The 24,271-nt window shown below is 40.1% G+C and overlaps 2 protein-coding genes across 9 annotated transcripts in view; both read left to right on the forward strand.

The window, feature by feature from the left end:
• BRDT (bromodomain testis associated) overlaps window positions 1–4,292 on the forward strand; it is a 66,553-nt gene extending 62,261 nt beyond the window's left edge. For all 8 annotated transcript variants that reach the window (XM_050776675.1, XM_050777129.1, XM_050776746.1 and 5 more), the window contains one exon: window positions 4,070–4,292. In XM_050776675.1, the coding sequence (XP_050632632.1) occupies window positions 4,070–4,138 (69 nt within the window). In that variant the 3' untranslated portion in view covers window positions 4,139–4,292. The remainder of the gene's footprint in view (window positions 1–4,069) is intronic.
• A 13,048-nt stretch (window positions 4,293–17,340) lies between these two features.
• The window catches only part of EPHX4 (epoxide hydrolase 4), a 35,227-nt gene continuing 28,296 nt past the window's right edge, over window positions 17,341–24,271 (forward strand). The window contains exons 1-2 of the mRNA XM_050777501.1: window positions 17,341–17,688; window positions 19,934–20,019. Of these exons, the coding sequence (XP_050633458.1) occupies window positions 17,458–17,688; window positions 19,934–20,019 (317 nt within the window). The 5' untranslated portion in view covers window positions 17,341–17,457. The remainder of the gene's footprint in view (window positions 17,689–19,933; window positions 20,020–24,271) is intronic.

The raw sequence follows: 24,271 nt of genomic DNA on the forward strand, positions 1-24,271 counted from the left end.
ACTCCAGCCTGGGTGACAAAATGACACTCTGTTTCAAAAAAAAAAAAAAAAAGATGGCTGGGCGCGGTGGCTCACACCTGTAATCCCAGCACTTTGGGAGGCCGAGTTGGGCGGATCACGAGGTCAGAAGATCGAGAGCATCCTGGCCAACATGGTGAAACCCCATCTCTATTAAAAATAAGGCGTGGTGGCGGGCACCTGTCCTCCCAGCTACTCAGGAGGCTGAGGCAGGAGAATGGCGTGAACCTGGGAGGCGGAGCTTGCAGTGAGCAGAGATTGCGCCACTGCACTCCAGCCTGGGCGACAGAGCAAGACTCCCTCTCAAAAAAAAAAAAAAAAAAAAGATAAAAAAGAATGTAGTCTAGATTAAGATTTAAGAAGTATTCCTTTGTCTCTAAGGCAGATTTAAAGAAATTTATATGGTTTGTAAGAGTCAGACATACCTTTCAAATATTCTTTCAGTAGGTAAATCATAATTCCAAATATTTTCCCACATAGTTAATGAGAATGCTAATTCCCATTCAAGAAGCCAACCCACTGATTGCAAATTGGTGCTTTTACCTACCACTCTGGTCTGTTGCTGTTTATTGATTTATTTTTTAAAAATAATTTTGTGAACTCTAATATTTGGTGTCATCTCAGATGCTAAAGAATATCTACCTATAAGGGGATTTAGAAAAGGCTTCAGAATATAGTTGACAGCTTCGTCCTCAGGGATATGATGATAAGTTCTTGGCTGAAGTTTCGGTCTTCGGGTTTGCACCGGCTGGGAAATCATTTCCTGCGGGTTCTTCATGGCAATGCGCCACTTTTTCTTTATAAGGTAAAACAGGTCTCTCCGTAGGGAGGGTCATTTTAGCAGCAAACCCCAGCCGTGCAGGAGCGTTAGGAGAACTTGGTTCGAGCAACCTAGAAGTTTGTCTGAAGGCGGCGCCAGGCAGCGTTTCGTGGGAGAACTGGGTTGATGACTCTGAAATTTTGAGGAAGATTACTTTGGGAATTCTCAAGTTTCTCTTAATCGCTTACTCTTCCTTATTCTCCCTGTAAGGTAAAATTAGAGTAGTAAAGTTTATGAAAGTGTATCCAAAACTTAAATATGTGGCATACAACTGTATGCTATTATTGGAATAGCTTTCGCAATCCGAGAGTCTACAGTGTTCCCTGAATAAAACTAGGGGTGAGCCTGGCGGTAATCCTGCCTAGGAGGTTTATAACAAAGCAGTGTCCCCTAATGGGGCAAGAATACCCTTGTGTTGAAAAACTGCCTTATAGGAATGGCTGGCTGTATGCAGTATGTCCAGTACTGTACATCAATAAATAACTAAGCCAGGCCAGAAAAAGGGTGACAGAAGGTCCACAGTTACTTTAAGGAAGACAAAGACGGTATATTCGAAATTTTGTGTATACAGAACATTTGCCCAAATGTAACTAATTTTCTTTAAAGGGAGGTTATAAGCATCTCCTGTGGTCCAAACATAGTTGTTAAAATGGGTTAAAATCGGTGAAGTGCCTAAGAACTTGACTGAGACATGGTGTTTGTTAAATACAGTATATCTATTTAGTAAAAATAGATCGATATGGCATGTATTTATCAAGTGAATCTTCTTCTATTGGTAGACATTCAAGTTATTTTCAAGATATCCCTATAACTGACAATACTGCAGTGATTATCTCTTGCCGTTATAGACAGTGCTTCAGGTGGTCATGATAGTATTTCTGTAGAATTGATTCTTTGTGCGAGTGCTGGATAATAATGTTGCTAAATTGCCCTGAAATGATTGTACCTTTTTGTGTTCACTTGCTCAAAAGATGTGTTTTTATTCCATGCTAGCCAGCACTGGATGATAATGGTATTTTTAAAATATCTTAGCCACCTAGTAATTGAAAGTAGCATTCTGTTTTAATTTTTATCTTCCTTGGCGAATACAAAAGTTAAGTCTTTTTAGCCAGGTCATATCATTTGCTGATGTTTTTATTGGGTCTGAGCTCTCTTTTCTTTCGCCCATGTAACTGTTGCCATAGAATTTAATTATCATAGTTTTATAATATATTTTGGTACTTTCTTTTGAAAAAGAGCTTTGGGTTTTGTTTTTTGGTTTTTGGTTTTTTTTTTTTTTTTTTTTTTTTTTTTGCATTTTTTTTTCCAGAAGAAATTATAACTATCTTTTTAAGTCCTATAGAAAATCTTGGGATATTGTTTGTGATGGTGTTGAATTTATAATTTGAAGAGACATTCATTTGAGTTTTTCCTTCTAGGAGAATATATACATCTCCCTTTTTCTTCTTTAAAAATTTTTATTGTGAAATATGTCGTTAATATGTACTGACAAAGTGTATCTGTAATAAATATGCTTTTTTGTCAGTACATATTAATGGCATCTTTCATAACAAAAATTAATAAAAGCCTAATTTAAAAGCTTTAGAAACTTTAGTTAGTTTAGAAACCTTTTGTGTGTTTCTACCCCAGGAGGAATGCGTTCCCTGCCCCCCATTAAAATGGCCATTATTAATTTTGTGTTAATTATTCCCTTGCCTTTTTAAACAGTTTTATCACCTATATGGGTATCCTTAACTATCATTGTTTACTGTTACCTGTTTTTGAACTTTAGTTAAATAAAGTCATATTCTGTATTCTATGAGTTACTTTTGTTAAGCATTGTATTTCTGAGATTCACTCATGTTAAAGCACGTGCCTATAGTTTAGCAATTTAGAAACTTTATTCCCAGGACCCCTTTACACTTTTAAGAACCATTGAGGGGGCCAGGCATGGTGGCTCACGCGTGTAATCCCAGCACTTTGGGAGGCCAAGGGAGGCGGATCACTTGAGGTCAGGAGTTAGAGACCAGCCAGGCCAACATGGTGAAACACCATCTCTACTAAAAATACAAAAATTAGCTGGACGTGGTAGTGGCAGGTGCCAGTAGTCCCAGCTACTCGGGAGGCTGAGACAAGAAAATCACTTGAACCTGGGAGACAGGTTGCAGTGAGCCAAGGCTGTGCCACTCTACTGCTTGACATAGTGAGACTCCGTCTCAGAAAACCACTGAAGATCCCAAAGATCTTTTGTTTATTGGATTATATCAATTGATAATTACCATATTAGATATTAAAACTGATCAACTTGAAATGTATGTTTATTTATTGATACCTTTAAATATAATAACCCATTACATCTTAACATATTTTATCCCCCCAAAATTGGTGATAAGAATGGGATTTTTGTACATTTTTGCAAATATGCTGAATGTCGCCTTTAATGACTAGAGTCTCATCTGCTTTTGTATTCATTGTGTTGCCATGTATTATTTTAGTTGAAGTACATGAAGAAAATCCAGCCTCATTCAGCTGAGTAGTTAGAAAAGAGACAAATGTTTTAATCTTTTCAGATGATTATGTTCTTTTTTGATACTTATCAAAACCTAACAGTTTTGTGTTTTTGTTTCTGTTTTGTTTTTTAGGACAGTGTCTTAATTAGCTTTTTCTCTACTTTGGCTTATTTTTTAAATAGCTTTTTAGTGATTAATATGGCATTTTGCTGAATGTTATACATGTAATCTAATTCTTCATAAATGCCTATACATAGAATAGACTTACTAGGTTACACAGTAAGTGGCAGAATCAAGGAAAGCTCATAGCTTTAGCATTACATGTTGTGGTTATCTCGCATAACAAAGATATTGGTTCATTCAAAAAGTAATTTTGTGTGTCTGGCATTATGTTGGGTTTATAAGTAAGACAATGTGCTCTCAGTTCATGTTCTTACCCACTCTGTCAACATTGAACTTTCTCTTTTACTTGTGGAGAGGGGTCAAACTTATTCTTAGTGTTCTTGTAGGTTTTGTTTTTTATTTATTACATGAACAATATATTAACAAATCAGGTAGTATTTGAACAAAAATAATTATGTACAAATTTATTGTTCAACCTGAGAAAATAAAAATAAAAAAATTATTGAATAGTTTTCATTTTGTATGATCTGTTCCCAAATGTTGCATAATCATTATTGTATAGTTTTAGTAAAGGCATACATTTTTAAAGTAATCTTAAAATTTTCTGCTTTTTCTACAGATGGCGGGTACCATTGATATGACCCTTCAAAGTGACATTATGACAATGTTTGAAAACAACTTTGATTAAAACTTAGTTTTTAAATTAACCATCAACTTAAAATGAATGGTAAAAGATCAAAATGCATGTGGTAAAATGATTGCTTTCAGATACCAAGATACCAATCTTATATTGTATTTTGACTGCTCTAAAATGATTAAACAGTTTTCACTTACATTTTTAATAGCTACATGCTTATTTTTCAAATGACATAATTCACAGGAAATTTAGTAATTTTGGATCCCTAAAAATTGGACAAAATTCCCAGATATTCATTCATTCTATAAATAATTGTCTATGTATTATAGGCCCTGTACTAAGCAATGAAAATCCAAGATAGTTCCTGCTTGTTTAAAAATGAAGAGTATGATTTTTGTAATTCAATAAGTGAAAAATAATGAAGAATATATGAAAGTGTATAAAAAACATAGTTCCTGTTGAGTGTTTAACTTTTAAAACAAATATTTGTCTGCCTTCAAAAATATTTAGATTCTAACAAATAATACTTGGTTTCACTGAATGTCAGATTTCATAAGATTCCCAGCTGGTTCTATATTAAAAATTTATATTGAAATGTAGTTTTAAAGAAATACGGGCTGAAACTGCCAGTTGTGGTGGCTCACACCTATAATCCCAGCACTTTGGGAGACCAAGGTGGGCAGATTTCTTGAGCTCAGGAGTTTGGACCTGGGACACATGGTGAAACCTTGTCTCTACAAAAAATATGAAAAATCAGTTGGGTGTGGTGGTGCATGCCTGTGATCCCAGCTACTTGGGAAGCTGAGGTGGGAAGATCACTTGAGTCCAGGAAGCAGAGGTTGCGGTGAGCTGGAATTGCACCACCGCACTCCAGCCTGGGTGATAGAGTGAGACCCCTGTCTCTACAAAAAAAAAAAAATTTGGCATGGTGGCACACACCATAGTCCCAGCTACATGGAAGGCTGAAGCAGGAGGATCACTTGAGCCCACAAGGTCAAGGCTACAGTGAACTGTGTTTGTGCCACTTCAATCCAGCTTGACCAACAGAGTAAGACCCTGTCTCAAAAAAAGAAAAAAAAAAAAAACAAGAAATATTGCCGATGGTTTCAAAGATGTTGAATTTGAGTCAAAATAACTAAAATATTTATTTGTAATATTTAATAGTGAATACTATGTATGTAAGTTTCTATATAAATGAGACATTTCTTAATATGCATATGTGATAGCAATGAATGTTTAAAATATTTTAACTACAATAAGACTTATTTAAATATTCTGTAAAATATTTCTCTTGTTATTTTCAAGTTGCAATTATGTGTAAACCATGTGTATCAGCTTAATGTATTTTAAAATTTTGAACTCTTGAAGTGTAACATGATTCAGGCAGTGTTCTGTTACCATCTAAAGTAAAAATTTGAAGTGTATGTTTATTATAGAGAGAGAAAAAGTTGTCTTGACTTCACTTATTTTTACAATTAATATGATAAATTTTCAAACTATCTTTAAATTTTAATCAGGCATTTTAAAAACATGATTAAGTAGTAACTAAATGGTGATGTGACCTTCATGACACAGCCAGAATTAAAGTGACAGTTAGGGTGGCTCACGCCTGTAATCCCAGCACTTTGGGAGGCTGAGACAGACAGATTGCTTGAGCTTAGGAATTCAAGACCAGCCTGGGCAACATGTTGAGACTCTGTCTCTACAAAAATAATACAAAAATTAGCTGGGCGTGGTGGCACGCACCTGTAGTCCCAGCTACTGGCAGTTGGTGGGCGGAGGGGGGTTGGTCAGGAGGGCAGAGGGGGGAGGGGTGGATCTCTTGAACCCAAGGAGGTCAAGACTGCAGTGAGCCAAAATCATGCCACTGCACTCCAGCCTGGGTGATGAGAGTGAGACCCTGTCTAAATAAATAAAGTGATAGTGTATTCTTATCCAACTATACCTATTTTAATTAAGAAATCAGTTTATGCTAAATAGTACAGATTGTCCTATGATTATATATATATAATTTTATTTACAGAATATAAAAGATTATAGTGAGCTATGTTTGGTTATTCTGTTTAACCGACTTGGCACTTAACCTCTTCTTAGGCTATAAGGGGCCTGGCACATTGCAGATACTCAACAAACTTTTAGTGGGTTAAAGTCAGTTTAGCAAATAAAAGTATTGGCTTATAACCAATCCTTCCTATATTACACATTATTTTTAGTAAAAGATTGTTTGGCTTCTCTTAACTGTCTTCAGCTAAAGCCTGATTTTGTGAAGACTCCCTTTCTGGCCCCATCTCACACCTGCTCCAACTCCTAGAACCTTTTTATTGTGTTTTCTAGAATCCGTGATAAGTCATCAATGATGTTCTCTACATAGTCAATCCTTTTGCTTTTTTCTTTCTTGTTTTTGTTCTGAGTTGTTCTGAATGTGTAGTCCCTGGACCACACAACAATACCTGGGAACTTTTTAGAAATGCAAATTCTAAAGACTTAAGACTTATTAAATCAGAAACTCTGGGTGTGGGGTCCAGCAATCCATAGTTGAACTAACCCTCTAGGTCATTCTCGTACACGCTGAAGTTTGAGATCCCCCTGCTCTCACAGGAATCTGGCTGTCTCCTGCAGCTCCCCCCAATTTGGTGCTTGTTTTCTTGTGGCTTTTCTTGTCTTTGTAGTGCTGCTTGTAGACCATTCTCTTTCTTACCTCCCTCCTCCCTAAAAACTTCCGTCTTAAAATTTTTCATGATCATTAGACTATGCCACCCATTGTCATTTACCATTCCTGGTTCACTCTTGTTCTCAGAGATTTTAGTCTCTACCTCACCGTCACTCTCCAAATGATACTTCTCAGTCCTTTGACCTCTCTGCTAATGACCTTGAGTAGCAAGATCAGCCTCAGCCACTCACTCCTTTGTCATTACCGATAACAAAAACCCTTAGTCTCAGTTTCAAGCATCCTATTCTCTCACTACTTTCTCCTATCTTTTCTAGCATACTCCTTATAGACCCTTGATGCCAACAATCCTTAGACCTCATGAAGACCTACAATCCATTAATCCTAGTGTTTTCGCAGCACCTCTCCTTTCATGCCCTCACTTCTGTGCTTATCCTGAGTTTTTAGTACATCATTTATCTTTTTATTTATTTGAGACAGCATCTCACTCTCGCACAGGCTGGAGTGCAATGGCACGATCTCAGCTCACTGCAATCTCTGCCTCCTGGGCTCAAGCAATCCTCTTGCCTCAGCCTCCTGAGTAGTAGCTGGGATTACGGGCACATGCCACCACGCCCAGCTAATTTTTTTGTGTTTTTAGTAGAAACGGGGTTTCACCATGTTGGCCACGTTTGTCTCGAACTTCTGACCTCAAGTGATTCGCCCTCCTTAGCCTCCCTAAGTGCTGGGATTACAGGCGTGAGCTACTGCACCCAGCCTGTAGTATGTTATTAATAATCACTCCTTTGCATACTTTGTCAACTCCATTGCTCCTTTGTTGTATTCACTTGGCAAAGCTCAAATCCTTATGAAATATGAACGCCTACTTTTGCACTCAGGAAGCTGAGTGTGGTTAGAGAAAGATACGTGACCATGATAACCAGTCTCACTTTAAATTTGTGAGCATAAATTCAAATTAACTTTAATGCTGCCCAGAAGTCTTACTGTTTCCATGGTCCATTCACTCTCCCTAGGGAGTCAACTGTTTTATATCTCCATTCTACTCAGACCACTAATCAACACTACCCACCATCAGTCTATGCTACCTATTTCTTGCTTCTCTTGGACTGAGAACAGAAGCAATCTGAGCAGACCTTCCACAGACTTCCAAAACCACATCTACAAGCATCACTATTCAGATGCTCTGCTATCTCCTTTGTTACAAACGATGAATTGTCTGTGCTCTCATTTAAGGGGAATCTGTTATTTTTTACCTTCCTAAGGGCATTCTACCAATTTTGATTTCTACCATCAGTGTTTCCTCCTATAAATAATTATCAGCTTACACACTGGTTTTTCTGTAAGTGTAATTCAATTAGAAGAAAACCTGGGTTTTCTTCTCTAAGTTGGCTCCTCACATCCTTGGCCCATTCTTTTTTTCTTTATAGTAATGTAATTTTTTTTTTTTTTTTTTTTTTTTTTTTTTGAGGTGGAGTCTCGCTCTGTCACCCAGGCTGGAGTGCAGTGGCACAATCTTGGCTCATTCCAAGCTCTGCCTCCCAGGTTCATGCCATTCTCCTGCTTCAGCCTCCCAAGTAGCTGGGACTATAGGCGCCCACCACCACACCCGGCTAATTTCTTTTTGTGTTTTTAGTAGAGATGGGGTTTCACCATGTTAGCCAGGATGATCTCAATCTCCTGACCTAGTGATCCTCTCATCTCAGCCTCCTAGAGTGCTGGGATTACAGATGGGAGACACTGTGCCTGACCTTTTTTAATTTTTTAAAAATTACTAAAAACCCTTTATGAAATTTGGTGGTTTTTAGTATAGTTACTCTATATGGGAATTCTTAGTTCTTTATAATTCTTTGTATATTCTGAATATTAATACTTCATGTAGAAGTTCTATATATATCATTCATTAATTTATTAATTTGTACGCAATTGTGTAGAAGCCAACAGCCAAAACCAGTTTGCCAGTCCAAAAATTGTTATAAGTCATTTATACATGAATTCTATATCCAATTATGAATATTATAATTTTTAAATTATAAAGCTTTTAAATATGATATAAAGATAAAATTTAGAGGTATTGGCCGGGCGCGGTGGCTCAAGCCTGTAATCCCAGCACTTTGGGAGGCCGAGACGGGCGGATCACGAGGTCAGGAGATCGAGACCATCCTGGCTAACACGGTGAAACCCCGTCTCTACTAAAAAATACAAAAAAAAAACTAGCCGGGCGAGGTGGCGGGCGCCTGTAGTCCCGGCTACTCGGGAGGCTGAGGCAGGAGAATGGCGGGAACCCGGGAGGCGGAGCTTGCAGTGAGCTGAGATCTGGCCACAGCACTCCAGCCTGGGTGACAGAGCGAGACTCCGTCTCAAAAAAAAAAAAAAAAAAAAAAAAAAAAATTTAGAGGTATTAAAGTCTCTGTCCACTTCATATACTGAGAGGTGAAATCTTTTTTTCTTTTTTTTGAGACAGAGTCTTGCTCTGTCGCCGGGCTGGAATGCAGTGGTGTAATCTCGGCTCACTGCAGCTTCCACCTCCCAGGTTCAAGCAATTCTTCTGCCTCCCGCCTCCCAAAAAGCTGGGACTATATGTGCATGCCACTATGCCCAGCTAGTTTTTGTATTTTTAGTAGAGACAGGGTTTCACCATGTTGGCCAGGATGGTTTTGATCTCTTGACCTCATGATCCACCAGCCTCAGTCTCCCAAAGGAGAGGTGAAATCTTATGTATTATACTGTCTTATTTATGCCCATTCAAATATGAACATATAGAAGGTTTGAGGGACTTGTTTTTATAAAATTATGATCATCTATGTATGTTACTTGGCAACTGATTTAATGCATCTTGAGCATTAAGTCATCAGAAGGATATACACTAATTCATTTTTAAAGGCCGTACAGCATTCATTAGTATAGCTATATTATAATTTAAATAAGTCCCTGTTCATTCAGTTGATTACAGCCTTTTCCCACTATGAGCAATCACATAATTTATATAATTATACTTCTATTTCCAAAGGGTAGAGCTCCTACAATGGGATCGCTGGGTCAGAAGGTATAGTCAAAGGGAGTAGTTTTAATATTAATAGATTTTGAATCCAGTAAGTGTTAGAGCAATTCACATCCTTATAAGTTTGAAAATACCACTTTCCCATGATCTTCACCAGCATTGGATATTATTGTCTTTTTTTTGGTTTGTTTTTATGTTTTTGTCTTTTTTGAGACAGGGTCTTGCTCTGTGGCTCAGGTTTCAGTGCAGTCACACGATCGTAGCTCACTTACCACCTCAAACTCCTGGGCTCAAGCGATCCTCCTGCCTCAGGCTCCTGAGTAGCTGGGACTATAGGTGAGTGCCACTACACCCAGCTAGTTGTATTTTTGTTTGTTTGTTTTTTGTAGAGATGGAGTCTCACTATGTTGACCAGGCTGGTTTCAAACTCCTGGCCTCAAGTGATCCCCCTGCCTTGGCCTCCCAGAGTGTTGGGATTACAGGTATGAGCCATTATGCCTGTATTTTTTTGTTGATCTGAGGAAACAGGTTTTTTAAATTTGCATTTCCCACACTACAGGTAGAGTTGATCGTCTTATATTTGTTTGCCATGTGACTTGCCTACTCATTCTTTTGGGATATCTTTTTCTTATAAATTTGTACTCTGGTTTTTAATGTGTTGTTTATCCCTCAAAGCTTGTCTTTTTTTTATTATTAAAATTTTAAATTTTGTATAGTCAAACTTTTTCTTTATTGTGTCTGGTATATTATGCCTTGCTTAGGAATATATTCTCACATCAAGATGCTAAATAAATAAAATATTCTTATATATCTTTTGCACTTAAAATCCAGGTAAAATTAATTTTTACATGGAAAGTCCAGATGTATTAAAGATATTTTTACTTGTGGTATGAGGTAGAGAGCCAGATTTCTTTTTTCCCCAAATGAATTGTCAGTTACGCTACCTCTGAATTGCTTAACTATGACCATTTACTACTGAACTTCTGAATTGCTGCACTGTCACTCTATGAGAAATTTATAATTGCTCTAATTTGTAAAAGTTGAGTGAACTAAAATTAGAATTTTGATTGAGATTAGTTAGAATTAAACTTAGAAACCTATCAACTTTATTTCCAGTTTTACAAATATGTCCCGCATGGATATATTTTTCTGAGGCACTACCCGTCCCAGAAGAGGTGAGGGAGTTCCCAGGTTTTTCACCCCCAAATTAGCTAGGAGCAGAGCGGTCAGCAGCTGGGATGGTGGGATTTGCTTTAGGTCAGATGCTTGGAGCCATGTTAACATGCTAATTGTACCATGGGCTAATGGTGAGGTGGGAAAGTTGAATAAAGGTCTTCAGGAAGCTAAAGGTCCCGGACTGGCTATTGGCAGAAGCAGGATCAAGATGAAGAAATTAGCTCATGATCAAAGGTGAATTACATTAAAAAGCAAGCTATAATAAGTAGAAGCAGGATCAAGATGAAGAAATTAGCTCATGATCAAAGGTGAATTACATTAAAAAGCAAGCTATAATAAGTAGAAGCAGAAATAATGAACAACAAATATAGACCCACTAACTTGCACCCTATTCTCCCTAGGACTTCAGTAGAATAGCTGTTTTTAAAATCTTTAAGACTTTTGGCCGGGCATGGTGTCTCACTCCTGTAACCCCAGCACTTTGGGAGGCCAAGGCAGGTAGATCACTTGAGATCAGGAGTTTGAGACCAGACTGGCCAACAGGGTGAAACCTCTTCTTTACTAAAAATACAAAAATTAGCTGGACATGGTGGCACCCACCTGTAATCCCAGCTACTTGGGAGGCTGAGGCAGGATAATCACTTGAACCCAGGAGATGGAGGTTATGGTGAGCCAAAATCATGCCACTGCACACCAGCCTGGGTGACAGAGCAAGACTCCGTTTAAAAAAAAAAAAAAAAAAAAAGACTTTTGGGAGGAGGAGAATAGGCAGATTTAAAAAAAAAATGAAACTTCTAGGTAAGAAAATGACATAGACTCAGTTTTTAAAAATCTCAATGGATAGGTTAAAACAATTAGACATAGGTGAAGAGAAAATTAATGGGTTAGAAGATATATCCAAATAAAGATACCAGGATACATCACAGAGAGACAAGGAGAAGCAAAATAAAAAAATAAACCCTCAAAGACAAAATATTTAGTATCTGACCTCTTATTGAAAATATGTCAGAAAGTTTGCCAACCCCTGATCTACAGGATAGAATGGAAAGACCTAACATATATCTAAATTAGAGTCCTTGGAATCAACTACAAGAATAAGGAGGGTCATTATTTGAGGAGACAATAATTGTGATTTTCTTAAAATTAAAAAAATCATTTTATCCTGTAAGTATAACATTCCAAACAAGATAATTAAAAAGAAGTTCATACCTAAGACATTTTTTGGTGGCCTACACAACACCATAAGCAAAATTTTACAAGCAGCAAGGGAAAAGCAGCTTATTTTTATTTTACCAAATATAAATGAGTTATCAGTAACAATGAATACCAGAAACAGTATAATTAAATCCTCAAAGTTTTGAGAGAAAAATAACTGTCGACTTGAAATATGGAGAAACTTTGGAGGGCTGTGATTTTTTTTCCAGTATTAAACATGCATGTATTAATCTTGCAGCTTATTTTCTTGTTGTATATCTATATATAGCTTTTCTCTGCAGCAGTTTCTCTTGATAGTGTCCCTCAGGGCACAACTAGTTATCAGTGACTAAAATGTATCTCAATCATACCTGTTTCTGTTTTTTTTCATTAACAAAGTTTATATATGTTAGCATATTTTTTGTACCCTATTTGTGTCTGAACTATGTCACAGCAAAGTGTGTGCTGATAGGATTCTAAATTTGTATGGTTTAAAAACTTTTTTGCCGGGCACAGTGGCTCATGCTGCCCAGGCTGATCTCGAATTCCTGGGCTCAAGTGATTTATCTGCCTGCCTCAGCCTTCCAAAGTGCTGGGATTACAGGCATGAGCTACCACGCCAGCCTAGAGTGTTTTTAATGCCCAAACTTGGGAGAAACTTAAACCTCTTGCACTCATATCCCTCTGGCCAGAACCCAATCACTTGGCCACACCTGACTAAGCCTGAGACATTTGGAGCAACTTGTGGGTATTGGTAATTTCTGCCACACATAGTCATTTTACTTCAGAACTTATACTAGTGGTCAGGAGTGTAAATATAACAACATTGGCTGAGTGCAGTGGCTCATGCCTGTAATCCCAATACTTTGGGAGGCCAAGGCAGGAGGATCACTTGAGGCCAGGAGTTCAAGATGGCAGTTGAGCCATGATCATGCCATTGCACTCTAGCCTAGAAGACAGAGAAAGGTTAAAAAAAATTTTTTTTGAAAACAATTTAACATTATTTTGTAAAATTGAATAGTGCTATGGTTTGGATACGTGTCCCCACCTAAATCTCATGATGAAATGTAATTCCCAATGCTGGAGGTGGAACTTGGTAGAAGGTGATTTGATCATGGTGTTGGAGTCTTCAGGAATAACTATTCATGAAGCATCATCCCCTCTTAGTACTGTATAGTGAGAGTTCTCACAAGATCTTTGTTGTTTAAAAATGTGTGGCACCTCCCTCTTCTGTCTCTTGCTCCTGCTTCTGCCACCTTACCCCCCAGCTTTGCCTTCTGCCATGATGGGAAGCTCTCTGGGGACTCCCCAAAAGCAGGAGCTGCTATGCTTTCTATACAACCTGCAGGACCATGAGCCAATTAAATCTCTTTTCTTTATAAGTTACACAGTCTCAGGTTTTCTTTATAGCAATGAGAGAGTAGACTAATACAAATAATTCTGTAGTCATAACTGCAATTCGCTCAAAGTATATAACCTAGAGAAGCTATTACAAAACAGACTGAGGAGACATGTACAAGAATATACAAAACATTTGCAAGGATCGTAATAGGGAAGGAGGGAGAGGGAAAGAAAGACAGGACCAACCCAAATGCTGTTAATACAAGAATGAATAAACTGTCATAATCTCACAGTGGAATATTATCAAAAATTAATTATATGCAATAATATGGGGGAATGATACAATGTTGGGCTCTCCTGCAATCTCATGAATGTAGTTTCAATTTCTAATTGGTTAATGCTGGGATACGGAAAAACTATTGACTTTTGTATACTTACCTTGTATCTAGACACCTTACCAAATTTTATTCTATTAATTTTTTAAGGTTTAAAGAAATATAATCTGCAAATAGCTATATTTTTGCCTCTTTTCCAATTTTTATGTAATTTTAAAAATTTATTTGGTTCTTTTTGGGTTATTTCCTTAGCTTGAATTTCCAAAAATAATGTTAAATAATAGAGCTAATAGCAATCATTCTTTCTTACTCCCAACTCTAAAATAGAGGATTTCACTATAGGTTACTGTTTTCTGGTAATGGTAATGTTTAAGCAGTTTCTTGCTACCTGGATTAAGTTAGCTTTTAAGGAATAGTTGCTGAATTTTGCCACATGCCTTTATTGGCATTTGTTGATATGTGGTTTTTCTTCTACAAATGTTGATATAGTATGTTTATAGATTTCTTGATGTTGGACCATTCTTTCCTGAAATAAAACCTCCATAGTTGTATTATTCATTTTATATACTGGTAGATTCAATTTCTAATATAATTATTGAAACTATTTTCATTCAATAAATTTCTATATTGTTTTTTAATCTTCATAAGATTTTGGTATTGCGATCTATAAATTGAGGAACTTATTTGATGTGAATGAATTTAACAGGAATTCTCTTATTTAAAAGTTGACATAAGCTGGGTGTGGTGGAATGCACCTGTAATCCCAGCTATGTAGGAGGCTGAGGAAGGATGGTCATTTAAGCCCAGGAGTCTGAGGCTGCAGTGTGCTTAATGACTGCACCTGTGAATAGCCACTGCACTCCATCCTGGGTAACAAAGTGAGACCCTGTCTCTTGAAAAAAAAAGAAAAAGAAAAAAAAAAAAAAAGGTAAGACACAAGCAGCCAACATAATCTAGCGGACAAAGGTAGAACACTCCATCCACACTTTTTTTTTTTTTTTTAAACAACCATGTAACATTCACCAAGATAGACCATATCCCAGATTATAAAACAAACTTAAAAGAATAGAGGTCATGTGGAGTATGTTCTTGGGCCATAATAGAATCAGATACAAGTCAATAATAGACTGCCAGGCACAGTACCTCATGCTTGTAGTCTCAGCACTTTGGGAGGGTAAAGTGGGAGGACTGCTTGAGGCCAGGAGTTCAAGACCAGCCTGATCAACATAGGAAGACCTCTATCTCTTAAAAATTTAATGTGTTATGAGTTAAGACTGAGGCGGAGTCTCCCTTTGTCACCCAGGCTGAACTGCAGTGGTGTGATCTCAGCTCACTGCAATCTCTGCCTCCCGGGTTGAAGCAATTCTCATGCCTCAGCCTCCCAAGTAGCTTGGACTACAGGCATGCACTACCATGCCTGGCTAATTTTTTTTTGTATTTTTAGTAGAAATGGGGTTTCACCATATTGGCCAGGCTGGTCCCAAACTCCTGACCTCAAGTGATCTGCCCACCTCAGCCTCCCAAAGTGCTGGGATTACAGGTGTGAGCCACCACCCCCGGCCTTGTTTTTTGTTTTTTGAAACATAATCTCACTCTGTAACCCAGGCTAGAGTGCAGTGGCATGATTTTGGCTCACTGCAGCCTCAACCTTCCAGGGCTAAGGTGATCCTCCCACCTCAGCCTCCCAAGTAGCTGGGACTACAGGCGTGTACCACCACACCTGACTAATTTCTCTATTTTTTTATAGAGACAGGGTTTTGCCATGTTGCCCACGCTGGTCTTGAATTGCTGAGTTCAAGCGATCCTCCTGCCTCAGCCTCCCAAAGTGCTGGGATTATAGGCGTAAGCCACAGCACCCAACCTAAAACAGGACATTTTAAAAAATACGTAACGAATGGCAAAATACAACATATCAACATATATGTAATGTGGTTAAAGGGTACTGAGAGAGGCCAGGCACAGTGGCTTACGCCTGTAGTCTCAGCACTTTGGGAGGCCGAGGAGGGCAGATCACGAGCTAACCTCGCTAACATGGTGAAACCCCGTCTCTACCAAAAATACAAAAAACTTAGCAGGGCGTGGTGGCGGGCACCTGTAGTCACAGCTGCTTGGGAGGCTGAGGCAGGAGAATGGCCTGAACCAGGGAGGCGGAGCTTGCAGTGAGCCGAGATCGAGATCGCGCCACTGCACTCCAGTCTAGGCAACAGTGAGACTCCGTCTCAAAACAAAGAAACAAACAACAACAACAACAACAGAGTACTGAGAGAAATTTATAGGTGCTAAATGATTGCATGAGAAATAGCAAAGGTCTCAATAAGTTCCTAACTCAAGACCCTAGAAAAAGAGCAAAATACAGTTAATCTTCAAACAACATGGGTTTGAACTGTGTAGGTTCACTTACACATGGATTTTCTTCCACCTCTTCCCTCCCCATCACCCCAAGACAGGAAGATCAACCTCGCCTCTTCTTTCTCCTCCTCAGCCTGCCTACCCTGATGATGACAAGGATGAACACTCTTAAGATAATCCACTTCCACTTAATGAATAGTAAATGTATTTTATGATTTTAACATTTTTCTTTATTATAAAGATATGGTATATAATACATAAACATATGTGTTAATTGTTTTGGTCAGTAGTAGGCTATTAGTACTTAAGTTTGGGGGAACTCAAAAGTTATACATGGATTTTCAGATGTGAAAGGGGTCAGCAACCCTAACCCCCCACATTGTTCAAAGGTCAATTTTATAACTCACACATGCTGAAGTAAATTCAAAATTGTACGGCCACTTTGTAAACCAGTTTGACAGCTCACAGAAAATGAACACTTAACACCTGACCCAGTGATCGGGAAAAGGCTGAATGAAATTCTAACGGTGAGCTGGACGATAGAGGAGGTCAGGACAAGAGTGGTCACGTCGGTGCTGAGGCTGAGATATCTTCCGGGGACTGTCACTCTCACGGCTTCCAGCCCTTCCACGAACTCCCAGGTGTGTGGCCTTCTGGCCAGGCTTCTGCCGCGTCACGTTTTGGAGCATTCATTGTATCCCCGGGGTTGCAGCTCTCTGTAAGTTTGCTGTGGCTGAACCAGGCAAGGAATAGGCGGATTTCTACAGAAATTATGATTCCATGAAAGATTTTGAGGAGAAAAGGAAGGCTGCTATCTTTCACAGTGCAGAGTGATTTTGCACTATGAAGAATCTATTTGGGTGTAATAGCATAGAAGTTTGTCGCTGACCTGTGTCCCTGAACTATGACACACGAATATGTGGGCTTAAAACTAGTTTTGCTTGATACATTGAGAACAACAAAGAGAACGAGTGGCGCTTCCTTCCTTGGTGCCCGGGATGGTTTGGAGAGTATCGCCTTCGTCCTCCCCCACAGTTTTGCAATTTTGAAACCGGATCTCGCTCTCCGCGGAAGACGGCCGAGCTCTGCACCCCGGCCTGGCCCGCCGCACCCCGCAGGCCCGGCTTTCCCCTGCGCGCTCCGGGCTGGGCGCGGCGCGTGTGCGGAGCCGCCGCGGTGACACGGAACGCCGGCCGCCCCGGGCCGGGGGAGGCGCGCACCAAGCGGCGACGGCGGGCTGGCCTGGAGCGCCGCGGCACTCGCTCACCGGCTCCCGAGGAAGGGCAGCGGGCCCCGCCGCTGCCTCCCGATGGCGAGGCTGCGGGATTGCCTGCCCCGCCTGATGCTCACCCTCCGGTCCCTGCTCTTCTGGTCCCTGGTCTACTGCTACTGCGGGCTCTGCGCCTCCATCCACCTGCTCAAACTTTTGTGGAGCCTCGGCAAGGGGCCGGCGCAGACCTTCCGGCGGTCCCCCCGGGAGCACCCTCCCGCGTGCCTGAGCGACCCCTCCTTGGGCACCCACTGCTACGTGCGGATCAAGGTGAAGGGCGGCGCGGGCCTGGCGGGAGTGGGAGGGAGCGTGACCGCCGCGAGGGCGGGGGGCGCCGGGCTGCTCCTTCCAAGACGCCAGCTCAGCGTCCCCTAGTGTCCGGGCAGGAGGGGAGGAGGGGTCGGGTCCCTGTGTGTCGCGCGCGCGCGTGTGTGTGTGTGTGTGTGTGTGTGTGTGTGTGTGTGTGTGTGAAAGAGAGAGAGAAAGAGAAGGATGCTGATAAACAGCACTCGGTCTTTGCAGGCACCTTGATTGGTTTCTGAATGTGGAACTTCTTTAATCAGGGTCCTATTATATTACGGCCCCCCCAACCCCCGACGCCCCGCGCCACAACAACCCAGAATAAACCTGCTCTTTTTCCGACTGCAAGGGAAAGCTGTCTCCTGTCACCCTTTTGCCCTTTAGAGCTCAGATCGGCTGTAGAGAATTGTTCCTCGTGGCATCCTAATGTCTCAGGAGCCTGTTCTTGCCCAATTTTAGAGATAATAAGAGTAAACAGTCAGCCTTTGGGAGTCATGAGTTTATTATGATCACAGACGACTTAGGTTGCATGAAACAATAAGTAAATTGTGTGTGCTCGTGGGGAGGAATGCGGACTTATGAAGTCAGGGACCAAAGAAAGGAATGGAATAAAAAGTAAATCCAGCCTTTCCTGCAGACTGTAATTGTTCAAGCTTCCTCACAGCCCACAGACATTCTGTTTCCTGGTGCTCCAGGTGGTGAAGGGAAATAGTTCCCGTGATACACCCTGCAGTCTGACTCACAGGCCTTTCAAACCCAGCCTCATAAGAGGGGATATTTATGTCATCAAGTCCTTATTTCCTGTTAGGAGTTAAATTAACCCGCAGCTGAAGTTCAGAAAGGCAAGAGAACTTCTTTCTTGCCTGGGGTCGACATGAGAATTAAATAGGTTAACATTTATAAAAACAAACACGAAAAACTTAAAACAATGCCTGATGCATAGTCAGTGCAATAAAGTATATGTTAATTAAATCCAATCCAGTGCCCACAACATTTAATCCTCCAAGACTCACCACCAATAAAAGAAGTTATTGAACCTCTAGGAAGCCATCGTGCAACTGAGGGTAAAGTCAGATTTTGTTATCTCTGTCCAACTTGAGGAGTAAAAGTAGTATAAGAACCATTTGGAATTCCATAAAACACCTTTCCCCTCGCCCTGGCCGCCTAAAGAGCTTCCCCAGAGACAGAGAAGGAAGGAGTGGAAAGAACATTGTCCTGGGAGTTAGGACAAGATGGAGATTCTGATCACAGCCCTGCTGTCAACCATTTTATGACCCATGTTACCATCTTTGGGCCTCATCTTCTGAATTTGCAAAATGATTCTTTCACATCTGAAAACTCAGTTGCTTGAGTTGCCTGATATAAAAACCCAATGTCTGTGTTCAGCTTTTGGTTCTTTTTGTTTCCTAGCTTGCTTGCTTTCAGAGTTTTTAATTTTCCTGCTGTTCCGTCTACTTTCCTCCATTCAGCTTGCTTAGTATTTGCTTGAATTCCTGTCTCATTCCCATGTTTTTTAAATTTTCCTTGGGTTTTCTTGTCTCCCACATGCAGAGTGAAGTCTTGAGCACTCAGGACATTCTGTTATTAGAAACGCACACTGACATGACATGAGCAGGCAGCAAGGGGAACAGAACATGCAACACTCAAAATAATAATGTGGGAAGGAGAGACCTAAAAATAAGAGAAGGAGGTGTGAATTATATAACTGATTGCACAGCTCTTGACGGGCAAGCTGAGAAAAGTAGATGACTAGGATGTAAACATGGCAGAAATATAAATTCAGATTAGAATTATTTACATGTCCTGCAGCATTTGACGGAGATGAAATGTGACACATCAGTAACATGCAAGTTACAAACGGTAAGATGAAAGTTACAAATTGTGACATTGCTTCAGAAGCTCATAATATATAAATTGACCTTGTACTAGAACAAGAAGAGAAGACACTGTCAAGGGAGTGTTTGTTGACAAAGTGAATCTGTCAATTTACCCTATTAATAGGGCATGGGGTTTGCTTTTCTTTTTGAAAATTAATGAAAGTAAATTTATTTCTTGATGTTAAAAATAAGGCAACTGAGTGTCATGAAGATATTGTAAATACACAAATGTAAAAAAATAAGGCAAGTTATTATTTTTTAATGAAGTGGAAATGCTAAATATATTTCTTTGTCAATCAACACAAACATCACTAAAATTCCATGCCCTCTACTTTCAGGATTCAGGGTTAAGATTTCACTATGTTGCTGCTGGAGAAAGAGGCAAACCACTTATGCTGCTGCTTCATGGATTTCCAGAATTCTGGTAAACTTACCAACTAACATTTATTGTTATATTAAAACTTGGCTTATTTTCTCAGTTCATTTTGTGCTGCTGTAACAGAATATCACAGTCTGGGTAACTTATGATGAACATAAATGTATTTTCTCAGAGTTCTAGAGATTGGGAAGTTCAGGATCAAGGTGCCAACATCTGACAAGGGCCTTCTTGCTGCAATATCACATGGCAGAGGAGGAAGGGCAAAGAGGCAAAAGGGGATTGAAATTACCCTTTCATAGTGGCATTATTTCCATCCATGAGGGCAGAGCCCTCGTGACCTAACCACCTCTTAAAGGCACCACCTCTTAATACTGTTACGATCGTAATTTTTGAGACAGGGTCTTACTCTGTCACCCAGGCTGGGGCACAGTGGCATGATCACAGCTCACTGCAGCTTTTGACCTCCTGAGCTTAAGCAGTCTTCCCACCTCAGCCTACCAAGTAGCTGGGACTACAGGCATCTACCACCACACCTAGCTTTTTTTTTTTTTTTTGGAGATAGGATCTTGCTATGTTGCCCAGGCTGATCTTGAAAGCCTGGGATCAAGCAATCCTCCCACCGTGGCCTCCCAAAGTGCTGGGATCACAGGTGTAAACCACCACACCAAGCCTCTTGTAATGACTTTTAACAGACCCTACTTTTTGAACGTGTGCCCAGAGTTAATATTCCTAAATGTTCCTGAATCACAGCAATGGTTTTCCTCCTTAAAAGACCTACCTGCTACCATTTTAAATTTATATATTTTTTGAGGATTAAAAGACATATCTTTTAATGTTTCAAATTTCTGAAATAGTAACAAAACAGTTTGTGGAGAGTATCTACTATAGACAAAATACAACACTGGGTAGGGAAAGGAGATTTTGAACAAACCAAAGATGTGGAGTGATTGTTATCAGGAAGATTTTGGTGAAGCTGGGGTGAGGAGAAGGCAGAGAGTAGAGCACTCATGGAAACTGAAAATGAACTATTTCCTGTGCACAGAGCAATAGGCTTACAGGAATGCAGGATAATTTACCTAAATATTTCACATTAGGAAGAAAATCTAGAGCCCAAAATATGTAATTATTAGTTACTATCTTCATTCATTTTTGTTGCTATAACAAAATACCTGACACTGGGTAATTTATAAAGAACAGAAATTTATTTCCCACCATTCTGGAGACTGGGAAGTCCAAGATCAAGGCACTAGCAGATTCAGAGTCTAGTGACATCCACGTCGGTGTGTGTCCAAGATGGTGCCTTGTTGATGTGTCCTCTGGAGGCAAATACACTTCATCATATGAATTTTGGGAGAACATATTCAGACCATAGCAGTTACCCAAGGAGAAATGTTCTATTCTCTATTGACCCCACTGGGTAAAATTTTTTTTTTTTTTTTTTTTGAGACAGAGTCTCGCTCTGTGGCCCAGGCTGGAGTGCAGTGGCGTGATCTTGGCTCACTGCAAGCTCCGCCTCCCGGGTTCAGGCCATTCTCCTGCCTCAGCCTCCCGAGTAGCTGGGACTACAGGCGCCCGCCACCACGCCTGGCTAGTTTTTTGTATTTTTAGTAGAGACGGGGTTTCACCGTGTTAGCCAGGGTGGTCTCGATCTGCTGACCTAGTGATCCGCCCGTCTCGGCCTCCTAAAGTGCTGGGATTACAGGCGTGAGCCACCGCCCCCGGCCTTTTTTTTTTTTTTTTTAATGAACATCTTTAAAAGAGGTAGTACATATCAGGAGGCCGAGGCGGGTGGATCACGAAGTCAGGAGATCGAAACCATCCTGGCTAACACGGTGAAACCCCGTCTCTACTAAAAATACAAAAAAAAAAAAAAAAAATTAGCTGGACCTGGTGGCGGGCTCCGGCTACTCAGGAGGCTGAGGCAGGAGAATGGCGTGAACCCAGGAGGCGGAGCTTGCAGTGAGCCGAGATCACACTACTGCACTCCAGCCTCGGCGACAGAGCGAGACTCCATCTCAAAAAAAAAAAAAAGGTGGTACATATGGCAGTAAAAGAAAACCAGTTTTTGATAGCACAGGGCTATGAGAAATAGTTCATAAAGTAAATAGGTCAAGAAATTGATGTTTTTAAAAGCCCAGTTCCCTTAGTTGACTCAAAGGTAGAATAATCTGGTATATTTTGAAAGGTCTTGGACAATATCCTGTCTGCAAATCCTCCCTTACTATCTTATAACACCTAGAATTCCACCATTACAGATTTCTTACCTCCTTTAGAGTCTTAAAGATTTTATGTCACTCAAAATCCTGATTTAAAATGCATCTAGTGCTGAAAGGATTACTACCTTAAGAAACTTTTTTTTTTTTAAGACAATCTTGCTCTGTCACCCAGGCTAGAGTGCAGTGGTGCAATCTCAGCTCATTGCAACCTCCACCTCCTGGGTTCAAGTGATTCTCCTGCCTCAGCCTCCAAGTAGCTGGGATTACAAGTGTGCGCCACACCCAGCTAATTTTTGAAGTTTCAGTAGAGACAAGGTTTTACCATGTTAAACAGGCCAGGCTGGTCTCAAACTCCTGACCTCAAGTGATCTGCCCACTTCAGCCTCTCAAAATGCTGGGATTACAAGTATGAGCCACTGCACCCGACCCACTTTAGTTAATACTTTGTGAGTGAAAGGGACTTTATGAATAAATGTATTGAGGATGTTAGTATACTAGGAGGTATTAGGCGTTGAAGAAAAGAGTGGAGGATAGCAAAGACGCCTATACCTAGTAATTTTTCCAGAGTGAGAAGTCTTCCTTTCCCTGCATGAAGATCTTTTTCCCCTTCTGGATTGATGTGCATAAATAAACATAAGTCATTTTCCTGTTATGCTTTGATCTGTTCTTTCATTCATTTGGAGACAGCTTAATGAGGTGGTAGATTAGCTGCCCAGTGCAATTCGAGCCTATGCATGTGGTCTCACCTCATGGAGTGCATGGCATAATTAGTTCACAATAAAATGTTCCTCTGAAACATTGATCAAATCTGCTTAACATAGCATGGGCAGTACATTCTGGCTCAGCCACTAATTTGCTGCAGAACCCTAAACAATCATCTACAATAATGTTGCAGAGTTGGGTGAGGATGAAGAGAGTCAAAACGTGAAAAATCTGGCCCCAGTGAATATTCAGTAAATGTTCATTTTCTTCCTTCATTCCCATTCATTCAGTGTGGAGATCCATGTGTCAGATAATAATTTCCTAACTCTGGTGATGATAGTTAACATTTTCTGAGCATTCACTATGAGCCAGGTATTCTCTTGTTTAAGTTCTGGAATACATGTGCAGGATATGCAGGTTCGTTACGTGGTAAACATGTGTCATGGTGGTTTGCTGCATCTATCAACCCGTCACCTAGGTATTAAGTAGAGCATGCGTTAGCTATTTATCCTGATGCTTTCTCTCTCCCCACCCCCGACAGGCTCCAGTGTGTGTCATTCCCCTCCCGAGCCAGGTACTTCTATAAGTGTCATATATATACCATCTCATTTAAGCCCCATAGCTACCCTTCTGAAGTTGGCAGTGCCAGAAAGTCAGGTGCCCCTTGTTTTTGAAAGTCAGGGCTGACCTCTGCAGCTTGTTCTCATTCTATAGGAATTACAGTAATCTGATCTGATAACATGCATGGATTTTTACCTTTCAAACGTCACACCTTATACAAACATTCAAGAGGGTGTTAAAAAATCAGCCAACAATATAAAAATACCTTAATTTAACATTTTAAATCATCATCCTAAATAAAATTCATACATCAGGGAGATGATACTTAACTTTTTAGAAAGAAAACATTTGAAAGCTATTTTCTTTCTCTACCTCACACCAACCCCAGTACTTGTCCATCCTTATTCCTCTGGAACTTCACCTCTTTACATGCGGAACAATATACACAAAGATAAAAATGAACCTACAACCACTTTCATACAGGGCAGTAGATGCTCTCTGTCATATTCTAAGAGATTTTGTGCATGTTTTTCACAGTCATGTCTCACTATTTACTCCTCATGAGAGCCCTTTTGCAAAATAGAAATGGCTGGTGATTCTTGTTCTAGAATCTTAAGGGGATGAAACAGCTTAGGAGGGGTCCAACACTGGTCCCTGGACATCATTCCCATTTGTTCCCACAAAGTCAAATCTTGGATGTATCCAAAAGGGATCTGGTCATTGTGAGGAATGGTTTAGTTTTGGGGAAGCTCCTAGAGATATTTTCATTCTGAAAAGCCGTAGATTAAGAAATATGTGAAGATCATAGATAGGCATGA

The sequence above is a fragment of the Macaca thibetana genome, chromosome 1 (genome assembly GCF_024542745.1).
Source record: "Macaca thibetana thibetana isolate TM-01 chromosome 1, ASM2454274v1, whole genome shotgun sequence".
In the NCBI taxonomy this organism is placed as follows: Eukaryota; Metazoa; Chordata; class Mammalia; order Primates; family Cercopithecidae; genus Macaca; species Macaca thibetana.